This window comes from Furipterus horrens, unplaced genomic scaffold, assembly GCF_987537825.1.
Source record: "Furipterus horrens unplaced genomic scaffold, mFurHor1.1.pri manual_scaffold_4, whole genome shotgun sequence".
NCBI classification, from domain to species: Eukaryota; Metazoa; Chordata; class Mammalia; order Chiroptera; family Furipteridae; genus Furipterus; species Furipterus horrens.
Window position 1 is genome coordinate 177,720,529 of NW_028327174.1, and position 21,662 is coordinate 177,742,190.

At 39.5% G+C, this 21,662-nt stretch overlaps 1 protein-coding gene across 2 annotated transcripts in view; it reads right to left on the reverse strand.

Moving 5' to 3' along the window:
- Window positions 1–8,271: 8,271 nt before the first annotated feature.
- ERP44 (endoplasmic reticulum protein 44) overlaps window positions 8,272–21,662 on the reverse strand; it is a 90,545-nt gene continuing 77,154 nt past the window's right edge. Inside the window, exons 11-12 of one of the 2 annotated variants that reach the window (XM_090274494.1) lie at window positions 10,671–10,773; window positions 8,272–8,863 (exon numbers count right to left, since the gene is read on the reverse strand). In XM_090274494.1, coding sequence (XP_090130620.1) covers window positions 8,762–8,863; window positions 10,671–10,773 — 205 coding nt within the window. In that variant the 3' untranslated portion in view covers window positions 8,272–8,761. The remainder of the gene's footprint in view (window positions 8,864–10,670; window positions 10,774–21,662) is intronic. The other variant, XM_090274495.1, reaches the window with a different exon arrangement.

Consider the following 21,662-nt stretch of genomic DNA (forward strand, 5'->3'; position numbering starts at 1 on the left):
ATTTTACAAAAAAAGTCAGCTGGGATTTGTTTAAGCTCTTGAACAAGCCTATAAGTTGTTTCTAAGGAAAAGAACTCTTTTGCTGCCCCACCCCCCGCCAAAGAAATTACATCCAATTTCTTAACTTCCAAAAACAATGTCAGTCTTGTCATCTCTGCATCTGATAGCCAAAGCATGGATTTTTCTTCAGCAGCATAGATGCTCCAGCCTTGAATGGACCATTGTCCAGCTCCTGTGAGAAACCAGACTAATAAATATTTGACAAAAACAGTTGAGAGTACACGTTATTCATACATTTCTCAAGTACTTGAGAGGTTCTGTATTAAGGCTAATCACTAAAAAGATGTTTACCTGGGTTCCATTAATTAAGCCCCCTAAAGATATTCTCCTTTATTGTTAAACCCTTGGTGTTAGCAAGGGTCAGCACAAGAAAGGGTTCAATGGTGAGAATTTCTATAAATTCCGTAAAGCTTACTGCATTCATTTATTTTGCTGTGGAGTGGTGCTTGTAAGGGAACATGCAATAAATTCATTCATTCGACAAACGTTGAACTGAATGCCTTTTGTGTGCATTGAATGCCAGGGCCGTGCATATGAAACCTATAGAACCTACCCTTGTCAACCACTCAGGCTCATGAATTCAGATGCCTGAAGCCAGTAAATCACAATAAAACCTGGTAAGTACCCTAAAAGAGGACAGAGCAAAGAGGTAGGAGAGCAGAGAGTAGAGTGGCTAGCTGTGCCTGGAGCAGGGGAAGGCTTTGCGGCCGGTGGTATTTGAGCAGTTCCCTAGTGAAGACCATGCCTGGCTGAAGAAAGGGGTGTGGGCTGTCAAGAGGCGGAGGATTGTATGGGCAAAGGGTTCAAACCGTTGAAGAGCACAGTGTGCTGAGAGAAAATCAAGGAATTAGATGTTGTGAGTCATGAAGCTGGTTGGATGGAATTACTAGGGTGGATATATATGTTTTTAAATTTGATTCTTTGGTTAAAGAAACTAATGTATTGCATTTGTATCAGATAAAACTGGTATAACCCTCTTGAGTTCTTCATTTTGCTTTCATTGCCAGGGACATTAGTGAAAACCTCACCTGTACCTGGATTCTTGGTATATTTGGCATATTTGCTTTCCTTTCCCACATGTAAGAAATAATTTGTGCTTTCTTGTCTCTCTGCTGTGAGATCCCCTGCTTAATATTGAATGCCTGTTCTCTTCCTGTCCTGCTATGTGTCCCATAAATATTTCTTGAAAACCCACTGAGAAAGTAGTCATGGAAGTTACCTCTGTGTCCACGACCTTCACGGCCCAGTTTTTCGTCTCTCCATGATTACTTGTTGACCATGTTTTGTAGCTTCATCAGTATGAAGTTCTTTCATTTGTGGTGGTGTGATTTCCCCTAGGTGGTGGCAGCGACCACAGCATCTGCTCCTTGGAGTGTTTCACGGTGTGAAGCAAGGTGATGCGAAGAGGAAAAGACACCACGCTCCCGCTGTGACTCCCAGATGAGGCCACAGTGTGTGCGTTCTGCAGTCTTTCAGGGATATGTATTGAAATGGGAAAAAGCTGTCTAAGACATATCAAACCTTTGCTCAGTACGTACTCACTTTTGTATATTAACATAGGAGTGAAGGATGCAACAGAAGAAACCAGGAGAACAGCTTTAGCACATGGAAGTCATGAACTGAAAGTTTCAGAATTTGGAGGTAAAGATATTTCTCTTTTTCCAATTAAAAGTCATGACTTGGAAGAGAGAAGGTATGGGAACTGAATCACTGAAGAAATAAATGGTGTGGAAAAACTGGATTTACCACTGGTTTTACCATAAGATTAGTGCGGTCAGAATGAGGATTTATGAGTGTGGCAGCAGGAATTTAATTGCTGTTAGGCAAGCAGATTGGAACTGGGCAAAGGCAGAGCTGAAGAGAGAGGCATTTGACAGGATTTGAACCAAGGTCTCTAACACGCAGGTTCACGTACTAACTCCACTAAAAAGCCACCCAGTGACTTGACAGGAATGAAAAGGAATTGAGTGTTTGGCACTTACTAATTCTCCATGGACATTAGTCCCCTTTCTTTCCTCTCTAGGTTTTATTGTTCATACAGTTGGTGCTTCTTATCTGGGTTAAGGCTGGGGTCAACAAGTCAGGACTTCCTCAGCCTTCCCTTGCACCCCCCCCCGCCCCCCCGCATTGACACCTTGCCTGTCTTACAGGGTGGTCATGGAGGTTAAAAGAACTGATACAGGTTAAGTGCCTAAAATGGAGCCTGGCTTATAGTAACTGTATGCATGTTAGTTGCTGCTGTTACTGTGCCAATGCACCTACAAGAAGTGTTGAGACACCTAAAATGAGTGGGGACTTCATAAAAATATCAAGAGTTCTTAAAATGACTTTTTAAAAAGGCTTGTCATTAAGGTGGGGTAATAATGACAGATGCTTGGTAGAAAATATATCTTTCTCATCTTTATTAATAATATTCAAAAGGAAAAGGTAGAAGATCTGGTTAGGAGTAGGATGATCATACAACACAGTTTGTCTGGAAAAGTTTTGGTTTATATCTATTGTCCTGGTGATATTACTAATGTTCCCTTTCGCTCTAAATGTCCTGGTCTGGATGAAGAAAATTACATGGTCACCCTAGTGATAAGGGCAATGAAAGTAAGTGTGGAGTTTTTGTTTTTTTTTAAATCTGTTTTAAAATAATTGATCATATGTAGGCTCAGATTAAAAAGCATTCTAGGGTTAGTGGGAATTTGTAGATGTGTTTGTAAAGCTCTACTGGTAATCTGTAAGTAACCAGAAAGCAGGAAAGGTGTAAGAACTCTGAGCTTGGGCAAAACTCTAAAAATAAAGGGTAAAGTTGGATGCCAGAAGCCACAGTCCAGGGGAATTGACTTTTAAGCCTAGAAAATTTCTGAAATGAACTATTAATGTTTCAAATCAGAAAGTCATGCTCATTATGAAGATACGGCTAATTGTGAATCATGAAGAATTGCTACGTTGGAATAGATGCCCTGTTCTCCTTCCCTCACTGTGGGCACAGCCAGGGATGCCTCGCTCTGTGCCCCTCTTGGCAGTGGTGAGGGCAGGAAAACAAGCACAATACCAGGCTCCCAAGATTGATCTGCTCCCACCTTGGCAAAGTTTACACCTGGCAACAAGTGAGCAAACAGCTTCCTCCTTGGCACCCATCCCAGTAAGTGAACCACGTGAGAAGCTGCAGATAGGCCAGCATAGGATCTTTCACCTGAATGGCCCAGAGTTGGCAGAGAAACAGCAGGGCAGCAATGCCTAACAAGACTTTGCTCTAACAGTACTAACTTATAGTGACTAATGACCGCTTCTATTACTCTAATTGCTCTGGGAGGTGAGAAGGAGCCTGATTGTTTAAGAAAATAGAGAGTTCTTCCCGTTTAGCCAAGAAACCGCTTCCTGTAGGGAGGTTCCCCTGGCTGCCAAGGCTGCACATGCACCTCCACGCCCCTGGGTACCTCGCAGCACAGCCCCAGAGTGGTCCCTTAGAACCGCCTCTCACCCCAGCTCTTCTGCTCCTTCTCTCCACCTTGAGCCCTGAGGACAGGGGCAGTCCCTTGTTCACTGATTTATCCTCAGCCTGGCAACAGTAGATAATTAATGCTTGCTGAATGGTAAATGTGGTTTATAAACCATATAAACCATACATCATATTTTGTAGCCTGTCCTTGTAACAGAACCCCTGGGCTGCTCCGATTGAAACAGAACCCACGGGCTGTTTAGTTAGGGGCCCGATTGCCCACCGCCAGAATTATAACTCTCAATACCAGAGTTTAGTGAAAAGAAAAAGAATTATTTGCACATAGTTCTGCCTCCCCCTCCCAGACCTGGCCAGTCTTAGGAAAGTCAGAAACACCGTTTCCCTATTTCCTAGGCACAGTTCAGCTTTACCAGTAGCTGCTAATTACTCAGTTCTGATCGGGGAGGTCCTTTCTGTGCTGTGGTGCCCTCCAGCTCTTAATGCAGGACCGCCTGGATTCTCAGCCTCCTTGTAAACTGCCTTCTTCCTGCAAACCGCATGGCGAGAGCCTCTTCTTAAAGCAGCCTGGAGGCCTCCCTTAAAGAAGCCTGGAGAGACCCCACTCCTCCAAGCCACCTGGAGGGAGCACCCGCCTGCTAAAATATCCGCAGCTGCTTATATATCCCTGACGGCGTCCTCTGATGCAGTGGGTGTTGCAACCAACCAGTTCTGACCATTCACAGAACCCTAGGCAGGCTCTGTAGGCTCCTTCCATACCAGCCCACAGTCCAAGACCCCTCCCATCTTCCTGGGCCTTGGAAGTTTCAAAGCGGATCTTTGTGCAACAGTTTCCAGGCACTAGCACCAGGCACGCAAAGCATCCTGAAAGCTGCTTCCTTTTCCCTATCTCCCAGCAGCACACTCTGCGGTTTGTTTTTGGACTCCCGTTTCTGTAACATCCTTCCCCAAGGCTGAGGCTGAGCGACTGGGCTCGGGGTCAGATCTGCCTCGCAGAAAATGTAGTGTCCACGGGGTTCCCAGCACCTCTGCAGGACCTGACATTGCCCACCCCAGGGTCGTTCTCCTAGTATGAGATTGTAATCTTTTCTCAACTAAAACCCAGGACCCCGTAGCCAATTTAGGGTATGGGATGAAAGACTAGACAGCAGGTAGTTGGGATCCACAGATGAGCCAGCAGAGTGCATTCCAGTTACAGTGATGCTTTCTTGTCCTTTACTCATATATTATGTAACTTGGTGGGTTTTTTTCCCATCAGATTTATCCATCACTGATAATACTCTAGGTTGCTGAGAATACAAATAGAGTTCTGCTTTCAGGGCATTCACATGGAGATAAGGAAAAGGGATACATGTACCTCCAACTCTGTATTAAGCCAAGGGCTGTGGGACCGTGAGGGGGATCACTGTCCTAGGTATTGAAGGATGGATAGAAGAAATTTATTAGGCAAGTTAGGGGAGAGGAGAGGAAGTGGGGCATTTTAGAGAAGCGATTTGTAAGCTGCAGTTCTGCTGTTCTAGTGATTCAAGCACCTGTTGTTCAATGGCAGGCTAGCCTTCCCCAGTGTGTTCTGCAAGAGGGAGCTTTGACCCTTGTATTAAAGGCTAGGTTTGAGTGATCAGCACACGGACTCATATAGCTTCCCATTCTGTTTCAATTAAATAATCTAAGTCTTTAAACTGGAAAAGTGTGTGACTCTGGTTTATCTGTATTCTAAGGAAAATGTTTACAATATATTTATGACAAACTGAATTAGTAAAGTCTCAAATACAAAAATATTTTTATAAATATAAGTTTTATTACTTAAAGTACATACAAAAATTCAAACACAGCTAAAAAGAAAAAAAAAAAGTTGCCAAGCAAAGGTCCTATTCAACCTGTTTTAATGAACACAGACAGTTATAATCAGCATAAAACAATTTAACTCCTGAAACAACTTGTTGTCCTCAGGGTCTTTAAATATAAGGCTTAAAAACTGATTTTTGTTTTATTCTTTACACCTACTTAAATCTTTTCCCCAAATATAGACTGCTAACATTTCAGTTTGGTTCATGAGATGTTCATTTAGAAAAATAGGTAAAACCGTTTACTACAATTATTTTGAAAACTGAAATACTGTTTGTCCATGCCCAGTCTTGTTGCCTTACATTCTCCATGGTTTCTCAAAAGCTCCCAATAGTTTGTAACAGAAAAAGCACGTGCAACTCCCAGCAGTTCTCTGGAATACGAAATTTGGGCCTAAGAGTCCTGAAATTATTTAAGGTGGCAAGGTTTTTCTTTACTTCTCATCTTTATAAATTTGCCATTTTATTTTTGGCCAGCCAGACTGTCTCCTTGTCAGGGAAAGAATAAAAATTCAATTTTGCGTTTCCCAGTTGTTAATCCATTACGCTCCTTCATCCATTCTTCTTTTTGCATTTTTTTTTATGCCCTTTTGGCAATTTTAGCATTTTCTGCAAGTTTAAATTCATGCTGACCTTTAACATTTCAGTTATATATTTCACTTTCCTCTTTTGGCCTTTATCATATGCTTTCCCTTCTTTTATATATGATTTTCGACTTCATCAGAGAGCTATGAGATGCTTTAGATAGATGCCCAATCTCTAAATGTTCAGAATTTCATCTAAAAGTTTGCATCCTTTTATGGTCCCCTCACTACTGGAACTATTTTTGAAAAACCAGCAAAGGGCCTGCTTCTAGTTCTGGCTTTGCACTCCACTGTGTTCTTCAGCCGTCTGGCATCGCTCTCTTCCAAGTGAGGAGCCTGTGGCCCAAGGTAAACAACACAAGATTTCCACCTTAATATTCCCTGACTCATGGTGCAGAGGGGAAGAAGTCTAAACTGTGCGTTCTAGGTTTCTGGACGTTCTCTTTATACATCGGCTATGGATTGTATACAAATCCCTATGGAATCTACATCTTTCCAGGTCTTCTATCTGTTCCTCTCCATCTCTGCTGTCTCAGTTTTGGCCATTACTTCTCTGCTCGGCTCATTTTATTATACCTAAACCTGCTGCCATAGTGTCCTTTCTCAAAGAAAAATAATGAAAATAGTTCTCTGCTTAACATCTGTTGATGGATCTCTATTGCCTGTAAGGTACAGTATGTTTGGCAGACAAAGCCCTGCAGAATCGGCTCATTTCCCTGGTGACAGGCCTCCTCCCCACCCGCCACGCACTAGCTCTATGACAACAACTTCTTTTCTGTAATGCATTTTGCTGTTTCACACTTAAGCTTGTAGATGAGTTTTCAGAAAACCGTCACAAATTCCTGATGGGTGCCGAGTCCTTCAGGGATACAGAAATCACCCAAGGTCATGTTGCATCCCATTCATTCAGTAAACATTTCCATGGTGACTAAGTGTCTAGAAATGCTAGGTTCTGGAGAGAGGGACATAAAATTCAGTATCCTTGCCCTTGGTCGTTTCTGTCCAGAGAACACTACGGTAGTGGCACTCAGTCCCAATATGCCTGAATGCTAAATAATGCAGCCTCAGGTCCCTCACCGTTTAAACAGCCACTCAATTATCTTAGAACACACTGAACACGTGCTCCCTGTGGCCTTTCTCATATTTATTCTCATGCCAGTGTTCTGCAACCCAATACTTGTGTTATCTTTTATTATTTTTAAGATAATTATAGGGTTACAAGTTATTCCACTTAATTGCATGTGCTACGTATGGTTTTGCGTACTAGCTTGTTGAATGTTTGTGAATTTTCATTCTGACCACCTCAGATTTGGTCTGTCCTCTGACCTGAAGACTACAACTCTGATTTCAAAGTTGCTAATTAAAAGCAATGAAGGTCCAACCTTTAGAAAACTCTGTCCTGCTTTTCTGGTTAATCTGGTAAAATATACTAAGCATGCCCTTATCACCTTATTAATAACACTTATTATTATGAATGAAACAATGGATAAGTCATGCATAACTAAGACTTCTAGGCTGATTTTTAAAAATAACAATCATGAAATATCCATTATAAATATTAACTTTATTTTGAAAGATGTTACATATATTATATACTACATATAATGGCACATATCAGCCTTTTAAGCTTAAAAATAATCTCTCCCCAAACTGGGATTGACTTAGATTCCAAATATAAAATGACTCTTGGCCTATAGCACCAACCCAGGCCCAGAGGAAAGTCAATTTTGAACCTGTCTGTCCTCTGGCATGGGGCTTCCTGATATGATACCGAGGGTCCTCTCCCTCTGGCTGTGTTCCCTGGCAGCATTGAGGCCTGGCACAGGGACCCATATGACTGTACACTGTAGGCCTGGGGAATCAGAGAATCTAGAGGGGACAGGGTCCTCGGACAGTTTCACAATGGAAAAAAAATGTTATGTGCCTGTTGTCTTTGATCTATACAACTATAACGACTACAAGATAGAAGAAGGTTAGAATTATTGAAATACAATTTGTCTGCTGGTTTTTTTCTCTTTGGAAATTGAAGTGTCAAGATAGGAGAAAGCTTGAAAGTCATAGAGTTCGATACTGGTAACCTGCTCTGCTAGTATTTTCCTTTCCCAGATTTAGGTATAATTCAGTTTTAAATGCCATCCATATGCCCCTTTGATGGACAAAAACATAGAAATTTAATAACACCTCTCATTTTAATTCATAAGGAGAATTCCTCCCAAATGTCCTGGCTTGTGACTCTCCTCTTCAGAGTATGTTTAAGTTACACATTAAGAATCCAAAATACATCCCTATGGAATTCTCATAAGCAATATCCAACCAATCAGTAAAACACAGTACACAGTGTGAAAATTTTAATTTATTCCCCTCCCAAGGGTCCAGAATATGTACCCTCTTCGCTTTGAGAAATGTGATCATGAAAATACCAACAGAACTGATCATATATAAAGAGAGAAAAAAGCACATAGTACACAGGAAGCATCCCTAAGTCTGCCCTACCCTAGTTGTGCAAGTTAATGGTATGCTTCTGGCAATGTCACCTATCACTTGATTTATAAAAATTTTACAGGACAGATTTAAAGCAGATAGGCCTCTGATTTTTGGTTGCCTTTTTTTTTTTTTTTTAAACCCTAAAAGATTTTTAAAAAGAGACTATATTAAGTGACAATGCATTTTGAGTCGGGGGAGAAAAAAAAAATTAAAAACCCAAAACTTCTTTCAGTTTATTCAAAATAAAAATACACATAGAATTATGAAAATATAGGTTTACTATTTCCACCATGTAAGTTGATGCTGCTGTCTGAAAGGCTTTCAAATTGTTTTTCAAGTTTTTAAAGCTCATCCCGATCTCTCAGTAAAGTATACCTATATTCACTGGGTGCTAGTTTCTGGAAGGAGCTCTCAGGGGGACTACTTGCTACATCTTGGACTTCCTACAAGAGAAAGAACAAAACATTTTTTAGCAACATTGTTTTATAGAGTTATAATATTTCAATAAGAGTACTAAATGAATGGTAGCTGCCCTATAATTATTTGCTTAATAATCAATAAAAGACAGGTACTGTGTGCTAAAGATGAGAGTTAAGTTTGAAATCTCACTCTCCCTACCTCACACGGCTTTACTCAGATCTTCCCGGGCAGGGCTGCCACAGGGCCATTAACTACAGACCTGGTGACAGTTCTTGGGACGTAACGGAAGACAACAAAATGTCTGACACCTGGGTGCTTTCCTAGAATATTCTATAGAGGCAGCACAACTCGTAAGTTGGTTTAAACCCTTCCCTCTTACAAATGACTGCCAAGAGCATTAAAGGCACCTACTCTGTAGCTAAAATTACAATTACCTGGATGCCAGAAATAATCAAAACTAAATTAACATGAGGAAAATGCACTTCAATACTACATGAAATTTCTGCATTATTTTAATTGTGCATAGACAGCAGATAAAAATACACAGTGGAACTATAAGAGTAACTTCCAAGAATTCTTAAGAAAAGGCAGAATAGTCTGTCCTTTATCTCCACACTGTAAGCTCTTCAGGAGTAAGCATGGTTGTCATTGTTTTAATATCCCCTGTAATTAAGATAGGCATATAGTACTTACATTTCATCCTATATCTAATGGTGTATTCCTATTATAATGGTAAACAATGTGCCTACAACCTTCCCATATAACTTTGTAATGCTCCACTCCCCAATATATTTTAAATTTATTTTTTGTTGAGATATGTTTGGTTTAATTTAACTGAAATTATATTGCTATTAAACAAACACGTATTGCAATATTTGGTGCCAGTAGTGCACAAATATGAATAAATAAAATATAGGGAGTTCAACTGTCTAATGCAGAAGTTAAAACAAATCAGGATAGTACAATAATGATAACTACATTTTTTCTTAATCTCATAAAATACTAAGCAGGCCTACTTTTTTGATTAAAATAATCACCTTTAGGTTATTGCCAACAATTTGCTGCTTCTACAGTTGCTTAATTACCAAAGAAAAATCTGACTTCAGATTTCAAGGAAAAAGCATGTCATAAGATTCCTAAAGGGAACTCTTGACTACCCACTTAATTTGACACGAAATCAAGAAAAATTCACTTAGTTTTTATTTTTCTTTTATATGAGGAGATTCTTTGGGCAAAATAGTGGATTGAAGTTCTGGACTTATGAAATAAGAGTTTGGTATATCTTCCCTCTTGGTATAGTGGGAGATAGAAATTGATAATGAACAAAAACGCAAATCTAGGAGTATTTAACAAAGCAGGAACAGATAAATAGTAAAATCCTCAGTTAAAAAAAATATATATATATATAATAAAAAGTGTCAAGCATTCTAAATCTTAAATGGGAAGGCTGCATTAAATCGTAAGTTTTGAGCATTAGGAATACTATATTAGGATGGTTTAGCAAAAATGCCAAATCATTCTTTTCTTCATAGTGTGGTCAATCTCCCAGCCACAGGGGACGGCCTGGACTGTTCATAGGATCCACTGATTTCATTGATGCACCTGCTTCTAGTTCCTGTCTCCGTTATTAGAAGGCAACTGTCTTTAACCCTTTTATAGACATATTCCACAGAAAGCACACTCAGACCAAAAAACTATATTGTAACATTCTTGCAACCATTTGGAAGATCTAAAATTTAAAAAATTAATTTGAAAAGGAACACAGTTTGTATATTATCTACAGTCCACTGAAAACGGGAAAAAGCTCCCACCGAAGAGCGAGAGCCCTACCTGTCCTGGGGCTGTGTCGGTTGGGTCAGGGCCATGGTGGAATTCTCTGTGAAGTTTTCCAGAATGTAAGTCAAATACGAACTGCTTGAGTTTTCCAGGAATTCTAAAACCAAAGTCAAATAAAAATTTAGCTTAAACTGTTAAAATGAACTTACCTCTATTTTACCAACTTCACATAAAATTTTTAAAACTTTTACCTATAATCCCACCATCCTACCATGACTATTACAGGCCAGATATATGTCAAATATTTTTACACCGTTGTAATCTTATCTAATGCTCAGATTTGTGCTCCAAGTCCTGCACTTGTTTCACAGTTTCTTCTATGCTTACTGTTTCCACAGACACATGAGTCTCCCAAGATGCGATCCTAAATCTTAACCATCCCTTACTGTTGGGCATTTATATATTTTCCTTACTTAATATAACTAAAAACACTTAAGTTCTGCAAAACAGGGTGCAAGGGGAAAATAGCATCCATCACCTAAAACTATGTAGCTTTATAAGCAGAGTCCTATAAAAAGCCCTGAACGCGAGCATTAGCGCCGTTCAGCTTCCCCCAGTCTGAACCTGTGTCAGCTAGATGACCCCATGTGGCCTTAACCTGGAGTTTGTAAATCTTTTGAGAGGCAGGTCCTTGAGGGCATTCATGATTGGTCTAACCAGTTTTATCAGATAATCTAGAGCAGGGTGTAGTGTTTTGATGTTTTTTTCTTTTCTTTTTCTTAAACACACGGGAAATTTCTTCACAACTTCTTTAACCACAGGGGCAGCACTACTGGATAGCTTCACATTGTGAAAAGCGAAAGCACTTCTCCAGGCCATGAAACTGGCATTTTTTTTTTTTGAGATCTTCATACACCACTAAGGCTCCTTACTGGTAAAAAAAAGCTTTCTTTGATGGTTTCAAAACATTCTGAGGAAAATTAACATGAGTCAGCACAACTCATTGTATATTGATATCATTCCACTAATTACTTATCAGTGTATAAGCAAATTTGCAGTTCAAAGACATGCATTATAACAAAACAGACCATTAAAAAGCTAAGTGAGTACACACGCACGGCTCAAATAACATCGTTTCATTATGACGGCAACGAGAAAAAAGAAAGCGGACTTCTGGCTGGGGCCACTGTCAGTGCGAGTTTCCCCAGGGTACCGTGGTCGCCTCCCACAGTGGGTGCAGGTGAAGCGAATGGGTATTTCTACATTGTCCTCGTGTGAGTGTGAATGGGTGTGAGTGCACCCACAGACAGAAGAACATCGTGTCCAGGGTTGGGTCCCGCTCTGCACCCTGAGTTGCCACCCGCAACCCTGAACTAGAACAGGAGGGGTTAGAAAACCATTATCTTGTTTTTATTAATCTTTCCTAAATGTATGTACAGCTCACATTTATTTCAGTGTTTACTATTAGAAGTGTCTGAGGTCTTCATTTAGAAGTTTGCTTATGTTTTGGTGACTAGAAATATGCCATAAAAACTTAACTCTTGTTTATATCAATTAGCATATGGTAAAACTGATTTCATTACACACTATTTTGCTTTAAGCTGCAGTTTCCAAGAACCTAGTAATGGTGTTAAGTGATGACTTATGTATCCACCCCCCCTCCCTTTGGTAATTATTTCCTTGAGTTATAGTCAATAAAGTAGTACTGGGTTAAAAAAGAACTTTTGACAAAGTGTGGACAAATTATATCTACAAAACATTAGTCAGTTTTTGCTGCTAGTTGTCTACCTGTTTATTCTTTGAAATCTTGATAGCACCTCTCTTTTTATTATTAAAATTTGCTTTGCTAAGTACATTTTACTTTTGATAAGTAAAAGACACCTGCACTTTCCCATTGTTTTAATTTATATTTCTGCTCATATGAATTGTCTGTTACTGAGACTGTGATATTTAAAAAATTCATTAATGCATTTAAATAGAAACCCTTCCTTTTTCAAATCTGTTACAAGAATTATAATGAGGGTCAACAAACACTTTAATTCCTTCAGTAGAACTGACTTCTTAAATCATTTTTTTTGGAGCAAAGAATGGCTGGCTGGTGTTAATATTACCAGTTTCTTTTCCTTTGTGTCCTTTCCTGGGGTCCTGCAAGGGCTGTTTCTTCCCTTCAATAACTCCCACTGAGATATACCAACCAGTAACTTCACTGCACACCCATTTTGGCTCCCCACTAGCTCCAATGCAACAGAGAACAGCAGGTGCCAAGTGCACAGTTTACAAATACAAATGACTGCCAGGTAGCGGTATTGACAGATGCCTCTGAAAGGTTCTCTGGTGCTGAAGAAACTGCACATGCACCAGAGATAAACACTGAGAGGAGATCAATTTAAATTTAATCTGACATCATCTACTGTCACCCACGGCAAAATACTAAAATATAACCATTCAGTTCAAAGAATCTCAAATGGTTTACAATGTTTAAGATAAAGCACCTGTTAGTTTATTTTATAAGGTTCAAAGATGATCACAACCAATACAGTGTGAACTGCTTCTGCAAGTCAATAAATGATTTATAATTAAATCTTTAATGTAACAAATTCATAGTGAACACTCAAACCAGATTTCTCACTAATTTGATTTTTTCCACTTGTCAACAGATGAGAAGAGAGAAAGAATTGTGAGCAAGAGGCAAAGACAAGGGAGATGGGATGTATTTGAATTGATGTGACAGAGAAACAGATTACAAAAGAGCTCTTATCTAGCTTGTGGCCAGAAACTAACCATCATTATTAAGTAACAATCAGTGAATCAACAATATATTATCAAGAAAACAGACAATATAGTTATGTGCTGAAAAGGAAAATAAATGGACCCTGGGCTATAATAAATTTGATTATATTTTCACACTTTAGGGTGAGTTTTTCTAACTAGAACAGGTATTTCCCATCCTCTAAACACTTTGTTTACAGCCTTTATTTTTAGGTGATGCAAATATTAGACACAGCAAAATGCACAAATGTTAAGTGTATCATTAAACAAACTTTGAGACATGCATACATGATAAGTAATTTTACTATTTAAAAAATTTATATACAGTACGATTCAGTTTTTTAGGCTTACAGTTCTGAGTTTTAACATCTGCACATAAGCATCTTGTTACCAACCCAGAAACAGGATACAGAATTCCTACACCCATTTTTTTGTCAGACCCTCCACTTCCCCCTAACTCCTGCCGAGCACTGATCTGTTTTCTGTTCCCATAATTCGCTTTTTTCAGAAAGTCACGTACATAGACTCATACAGTATGTGATCATGAGAATGGCTTCTCCTATTTAGCAGACTGGGTGAGATTCATCCACTGTTGCACGTAATTATTTCTGGATAGTATTCTATTGAGTGTATACAATCAGTTTATCCATACATGCCCTGAAGGACATTTGGGTTCTTTCTTGGTGATTTTGAACAATGCTACTAGAAACACTTTGTGCAGGTTTATGTGTGAACACAGTTTATTTGTCTAGGAAAAATACTGGGTTATATGGGAAGTATATGTTTAACTTTTTAAGGAACTGCCAAATTGTTTTCCAGGGTGACTGTATCATTATGCAATCCCACAAGCAACGTGTGAGTTTCCGTTGCCCTGTATCCTCAAGAACACCTGGTATTATCCATATTTTTACTTAGCCATTCTAAAAGAGATAGAATTGGATCTCATTGTGGTTTTAATTTCTCTAATGACTAATCATGTTGAGCATCTTTTCATGTTATTTGCCATTCATATATCTATTTTAACATCCTAATAGTATCTTTTGCAGAGCAAAAGTTTTTAATTTGATGAAAGCCAAATAATTAAAAATTTTTAATGGATGGTACTTTTGGTGTTCGTTCTAGGAACTCTTTGCCTAACCCCAGGTCAATGAAGACTTCCTCCTACATTTATTTCTAAGAATTTTATAGTTTCCCTTTCATATTTTGATTTAAGATCAATCCTAAGTTACTTTTTTATAGGAGGAATTTCTTGTTTGGCATGAGGATGTTCAGGTGGTCTAGCACCATTTACTAAAAAGATTCCCCTTCTTTATTGAATTGTGTTTGCACCTTAAAAAAAATCAATTACTGTATGTGTGTCTATTTCTAGACTCTATTCTGTTCCACAGCTCTCTCTGTGTACCTGTTTTTTCACCAACACTGAACTGCCTTGATTACTTTAGCTTTATATTACGTCTTAATATGGATAGTATGAGTCCTCTAACTTCATTTCTTTTCCAACGCTGTTTTGGTGATGTGATTTTATTTTTAAATTATATTTTACTGATTATGCTTTTACAATTGTCCCAATCCCCAACCCCAACCACCTTCCTCCACTTAGCATCCCCCCACTCCCTCAAGTAATCCCAACACCATTGTTCATGTCCATTGGTCATGCTATAAATTCTTTGGCTACTCCATTTCCCATGCTGTACTTTACATCCCCATGGCTGTTCTGTAACTGCCTATTTGTACTACTTACATAAATTTTAGAATCAGCTGAGGTTCTCATGAGATTATATTAAATCTATTGATCAACTTGGGGAGAACTGACATCTTAAAAGTACTGAGTCTTCCAATCCATAAACACAATTATGTTTCTTTTTTCATTCTGATTGTCTCTGATTTCTTTAATCAGGATTTTGTAGTTTTTAGCATACAGATCCTGCACATATTCTGTTAGATTTATACCTAGTTTTTTTTCCCCCTTTTATAAATGGTACTTTAACAGTTTGTTGGTTTCTAATTGTTCATTGTTAGTGTATAGAAATAAAAGTAATTTTTAAAAAGTTAACCTTGTGTCCTACTAAAATCACTTGTTAGGTCTAGAAGCTTTTTTGTAAATTCTCTGGGAATTTCTACATACACAGTCATGTAATCTACAAAGAAAGACAGTTTCCAGTTTAAACATCTTCTATTTAGTGAATTAGTTATTTGGCTTTAAATAATTCTTTTCAATTACAGTTGACATAAAATATTATTAGTTTCAGGTGTTACCCCAGTGATTATAGTATATAACTTATTAAGTGATCACCCTGGTAAATTTAGTACCCCTGTGACATCACACATACATAGTTATTACAATATTACTGATCATATTCTCTCTGCTGTGTTTTACATCCGAGTGACTGTTCTGTAACCACCAACTTGTTCTTAATCCCTTCACCTTTTTCACCCATTTCCCCCAACCTCCCTGCCATCTAGCAACAGCAAAGTGTTCTCTGTATCTATGAATCTGTTTCTTTTCTGCTTGTTGTTTTGTCTTTTAGATCCCACATATAAGTGAAATTATCTGGCATTTGTCTTCCTGTCTGACTTATTTCACTCAGCACAATACCCTCTAGGTCCATCCATGTTGTTGCAGATGGTAAGATTTCATCATTTAAAGTAATTTTTGATAGCTATGCATTTATTACCATTTACTCATATTTTTAGTTATATTTTTCTTCTTCTTAAGACCCTTTAATATTTCTTATAATACTGGTATGGTGATGATGAACTTTTAGTTTCTGCTTGTCTGGGAAGCCCTTTGTCTGTCCTTTGATTCTAATGATAGCTTTGCAGGCAACAGTAATCTTGGTTGTAGGCAAGTACTTGCTTTTTATCACTTTGAATATTTCTTGCCAATCCCTTCTGGCCTACAAAGTTTCTGTGAAGAACTAGCTGAAAGTCTTATGGGAGCCCCCTTATAAATAACTGCTTTTCTCGTGCTGCTTTTAAATTCCTTTTGTCTTTAACCTTTGGCATTTTAATTATGATGTGTCTTAGTGTGGACCTCTTTGCGTTCACCGTGTTTGGGACTCACTGTGCTTCCTGAACTTGTATGTCTATTTCCTTCACAAGATTAGGAAAGTTTTCCATCATTTTTTCACATAGGTTTTCACTCTCTTGCTCTCTCTCTTCTCCTTCTGGTACCCCCATGAGGTGAGTGTGGTATGCTTGAAGTTGTCCCAGAAATTCCTTATATACTATCCTCATTTTTAATTTTTTTTTCTTTTTGTTGCTCTGATTGGGTACTTTCTGCTTCCTTATCTTCCAAGGTTTTGATTTCATCCTCTGCTTCATCTACTCTACTGTTGATTCCCTGTAATGCATTCTTTTTTTATAAATTTTATTTTAAATGTATCAGTGAAAATTTTGCTATGTGGGATATCTGAAATTTTCCTGCTTATGTTTTCCTCTAGGACTTTTATGGTGTCACAGCTTACATTTAAGCCTTTGATCCATCTTGAGTTTATTCTCGTGTGTGGTGTAAGCTGGTGGTCGTTTCATTTTTTTGCACGTTCCTGTCCAGTTCTCCCAACACCATTTGTTGAAGAGGCTCTTCTCACTCCATTTTATGTTCTTTCCCCTTTTGTCAAATATTAGTTGACCATACAGAGTGGGGTTTATTTCTGGGCTCTCTGTTCTGTTGCATTGATCTATATGTCTGTTCTTATGCCAGTACCAGGCTGTTTTGATTAGTGGCTTTGTAGTATAGTTTGATGTCCTTGTAGCTTCCCTGGAGTTCTTCATAGTTCCCCTGGAGTTTGCTGTAGTTTTCTCTGAGTTTGTCAAGTTCATTGAGCTTCCTTATAACCATTCTTTTGAATTCCATGTCTGATAGTTTGCTTATCTCTGTTTCATCTAGCTCTCTTTCTGGGGATTCCTCTTTTCCTTTCATTGGGAGGTTGTTTCTGTGTCTCCCCATGCTGGATGCTTCTTGTTTGTTTTTGTTTCTTAGATTTGTCTGCTTTGATTTCCTGCCTTCGTGGTATGAGATTCTGTATAGGAGACCTGGGGGATTCAGTGGTGCAGTCTCTTTGATCTCCTGAGCTTGATGCTCTTGAGATGCCCTTTATGCTGTTTGTTTAAGCTGTCTGGTTGTATTTCAGTTACTCTTTGGTGCATCCTTCCCTCTGGCTAGTTGACTGAAAGTCACTCTGCCCACCTTGTCTTGAGTCCTTTTGTGGAGATGCTGTTAAAACATAAACACACTACCCAGGCAAGAAACCCACAACCTCCAAAATATCCTCCACCCACAATCACACTATCAGCAGCAAATGAGCCAGTATTAATATAAATGTAAAGATTTTAAGACTATTATACTATAGGAAAAACAGATGAGTTGTTTTAACTGCAAGAAAGATGATTTTTGAGAGGGAGAATGGTAGAATAATAATAGTAGCAAGTAGGGTCAAGGCTATGCTAGACAGTAAGTAATATTTACATTGTATGTTGAAAAAGGAAGGGAAGAATGCAGAATGAAGTGAAAAAGTGTAAGTGTATAGTATTAGGTTTATAAAGCAGTTATATGCTATATATTTAGTGCGAGAGGGAGGATAAACAAAACAGACAACAACAAAAAATTAAAGAAGAAGGATAGGAGGGAGAGAATGTAGGAAACAGATTAAAGTTTTTCCCCAGTACAACCACTGGGAGCTGTCTTCTTTTTCTTGATCTGCCACTGGACAAAAGTACATGGCTTTCAAGTCTTTTCTGGCTGGCTGGCTGTGAGGAGATCTAGCTGGATTCTAAGGCTGCTATTCTCTCACTGGTGGGCCTGCCGCTGCTCTGCTGTGCGCCGCACTTAGTTGAGTCCCCTCCCCTCTGGTCCTGCGGCACCCTCCAGCGCTCCTCAGGCTTGTCTGGCAATGCTGTTCTGATGGTGCGCATGCCCATAGTCCCGGAACAGCCTCAGGTCCTGTCTCTACTCCTCCTCCAAAAAAGTCTCTGTGTTGCCTCCAAGCTGCAGCACCGGCCTGCGTCCCTGCCTGTACACCTGCGTGTGCCACTGGCCTGCCTGGGGTCCCTACCGAGTCTTCAGTTCTGCCACAGCTTTCCCGTATGGACCCCTCTCCCTGGCTCAGTTCTGCTTTCCTGTTTGGTGGAGCCTTGCTGCGAACGCCTGGGGCGCAGGGTTTCCAGCCCAGGGAATCCCTACTTAGACTCAGTTCATGCAACTTCTCACAGTCCTGGCTGTTCACTGTCTTCCCATGCCTCCACCTGTTTCAACCAAACCTTCTCACTGACTCCCTCCGGGACTTTGCTGGTCGGGGAGCCTGTGGCAGGGGGAACCTTCCAAGCAGATCCCGGCTAATGAGCTGGTCAGCAGCTGCTCCTTTCGGGTGCGGTGTGGCAGAGGCACTGGGCTGCAAAGCCCAGCCACTCCGCTTGGAGAGCCTGGGCTGAGCTTTCTGCCCTCTTCCACGCTGTTCCCACACTCTCTTCCCTGTTTGCCCTATCTGAAATCTGCACTCACTCCCTGCACCCCATGTTTGTACTCCAAGTCCTTCTGCAATGGGAGCAAGCAGACAACACTGCTACCTACTCTGCTGCCATTTTCCTGTATCTCGTAATAACCTTTCTTAAATGTATAAATATCTGCAGGATTTCTTCACTAAGCATGAAGAGCTTCATAATGTTTTTCTTTTCCCTTTATATATAAAACTGTAATAAATCCATGATTCTGTTGCTTCCTTAGTCAAACCAAGAGTTTGAGTCTTCATCTCATTTAAATTCACTCTACTAAGTGCTATGATAGAGGTTAAACTAAGAGTCATAGCTGTCAACAGAAAATAACAGTTCGGTTTGAGGATGAGGACCTGAGAAGGCTTTACAGAGGAGATGACACGTACTGTGCTGTGTTGGAGCTGTAAAATTTCTGCAAGCAATGAAGAGGGAAAGGGTTGGGGAGAGAATCTTTCTTGTGGGATGAGCTGTAATGCCTTGAAAACATAACGCACCTTATGTTTGAACACTATTGCCTGTTTCAGTGTGGTAAGGGGTGGAAGCTGGTTACTGAATTAAACTGAAGAGTTGACTGGGTCAGGTCAAATACTGTATTAACTACTTTGGAACCTTTTAAAGATTTATTAATTTTACTCAACCATTTTTCATTAGACGATATAGGATGTAAACACAATGCAAGGGTAATGTCAAGTTTTTTAAATGCTAGGTATCGTTATTCGAAAATAAATTATTCTTTCAGAAACTGTTTTGATTGGTCCTACCTTATTTTATGCTTATCAGGGAATGGAAATAAAACAGCACCTGGATCAGTTACACAGCCAAAAATATTGGAGGAAATGGATTTAGAGATATTTTTAAAGAAGGCTCTATGAAACTTAGGGCAAGAACTATCAGTAGACACACACAGAGAGAAAAGAAAAGGTAATACATCTGAACTTTATTTTGATTAACTCCACACATTCTCTAATTAAGCATTTTTTTTCAGTAGTCAGAAGGTACAGGGAGCAGTTTCCGGTGCATAGCCACCTCCAGATGGAAGCACTGGGAGGCTCTCTGCAGTTGCCGCAATTTATGGTTGACTTCCTTGAGTCTCTCACAGACAGTATTTATTTGGATGTTGGTATCTTCAAGTGCATGTTGACCATCAGTATGTGGAGGGGTGGTGTCATGAGCCTGGGTTGCAGGGCCAGTGGTTTGCGGTGCAGAGCCACTTCCAGAAGGAAGCACTCCATTGCATTCTGTATCTTCTGTATTTTAAGCTTTCGAAGTTTGTTTTTCTATCAAAGGTTTGATTTCTGTCTCTTTTTTTAAATAGATGGCTGTAAGCAGCAGTTACCTGCTTATGTTGAAGTTCTGACAGTTCATTTTTATTTTCTATATCACTATAAAGTGTCATAAATCTATCAGTTGTTTGTGTTAAATTTGTCTGAGAGTCTTCAACTTCCTTTCTGTAGAAGTCATTTGACTCTCTTGTATGGCGTCCCTCAGGAACACCTCTTTTACACATGTAGAGAAGTGTCCTCCGAGGGACACCACACTGCGGCCCACTTGCTGCGGGTAATGGCCTAAGCCTGAGATCAGGCCTCCCAACCAGGAGGCCATCACACAGGTTTTCCTACTGACCTCATCTGCTCTGTGAGAAGCATCCTGTGCCAGTGAACGAGTCTGCCGACTGTGCCAGAATGGCTTCGCGGACAGGGCTAAGAATTAAATCACAATGACTTTGCTGATAGGCAATGCCTGAATGGGGGCCTTGCATGTGAGGGCGCCTGGGAAGAGGTGACTTGCCCTAAGCCAGAGCTGGCCCTTCTCTAGTGGTCTGTCCCCTGAGGGCCTCCTCTGTTTCCATTGTCTTGGAAGCTATGCATTGCCTGATATTTTGTCACACAGTTCATGTTGTCCTGCAGCTTGTGATTTCCATGCCACCATTTTTTTTACATTTGATGTAGAACTGACACAGTAACACTCATCCCTCTTAAAGCACAGGTGGCCTCATTTAGGCAAATGTCCTTGTCTGTATTGGCACCTACACTGGTAATCTTTCAATTGCCATTTATAATGCCCACTACTACAGAGTGTCATTAGAGTTGCCTCAGAGTCGGCCTACATGATGCCTTGTGAGGCTTGCTTCGATTACTGCTCTAGGAATTTCCAAAGTAAGGAGCACATTAGCTGTACTTGTATGTGACACCAGACTGGAAGACACGGTGGTTAGAGCTGGGAGAAATTAACGTGACTATCTTAAAAGATATACAGAACACACAGTGTTATGTAAGTTAGCAGTATGTTTAGATTTTTAACTAATGAAATCTGAGGTCAAAATAATGTTATTTTTGGGGAGAGGACTCAAGAAAATATTAATATGCGATGGTGAAACTTAACTGCTGTAAATTACAGTGGAAAATTGTCTACTATCCTAGAGTTATAATAAGAGTTAATATTATAACATTACCTAAATCTTTTCATGTAGACAGCAGCAATGCAGCATCAAGACTTTCTTTTCTCATTGGAAGTTTACTGGTATTTTTGAAGATCCTGCTTTCTGGAGTCATACTTTCTAGATTTAAATCAGGGTTCTACTACAAATTACTGTTACCAATGGTGAGTTAAATGACTGTTTCTTGATCTAAAAAAAGAGTAAATACCGAGTGGTCTGAAGCTTAAGTTATAATGTAAAGTGCTTAGCTCAGGGGTTGGTTTATAGCAAGTACTCAAATGCTATATATTATTCATTTTAGAGGTTCTAAAATTAGAGTACTGTATGATGGCTATCAGAATATTTATTAT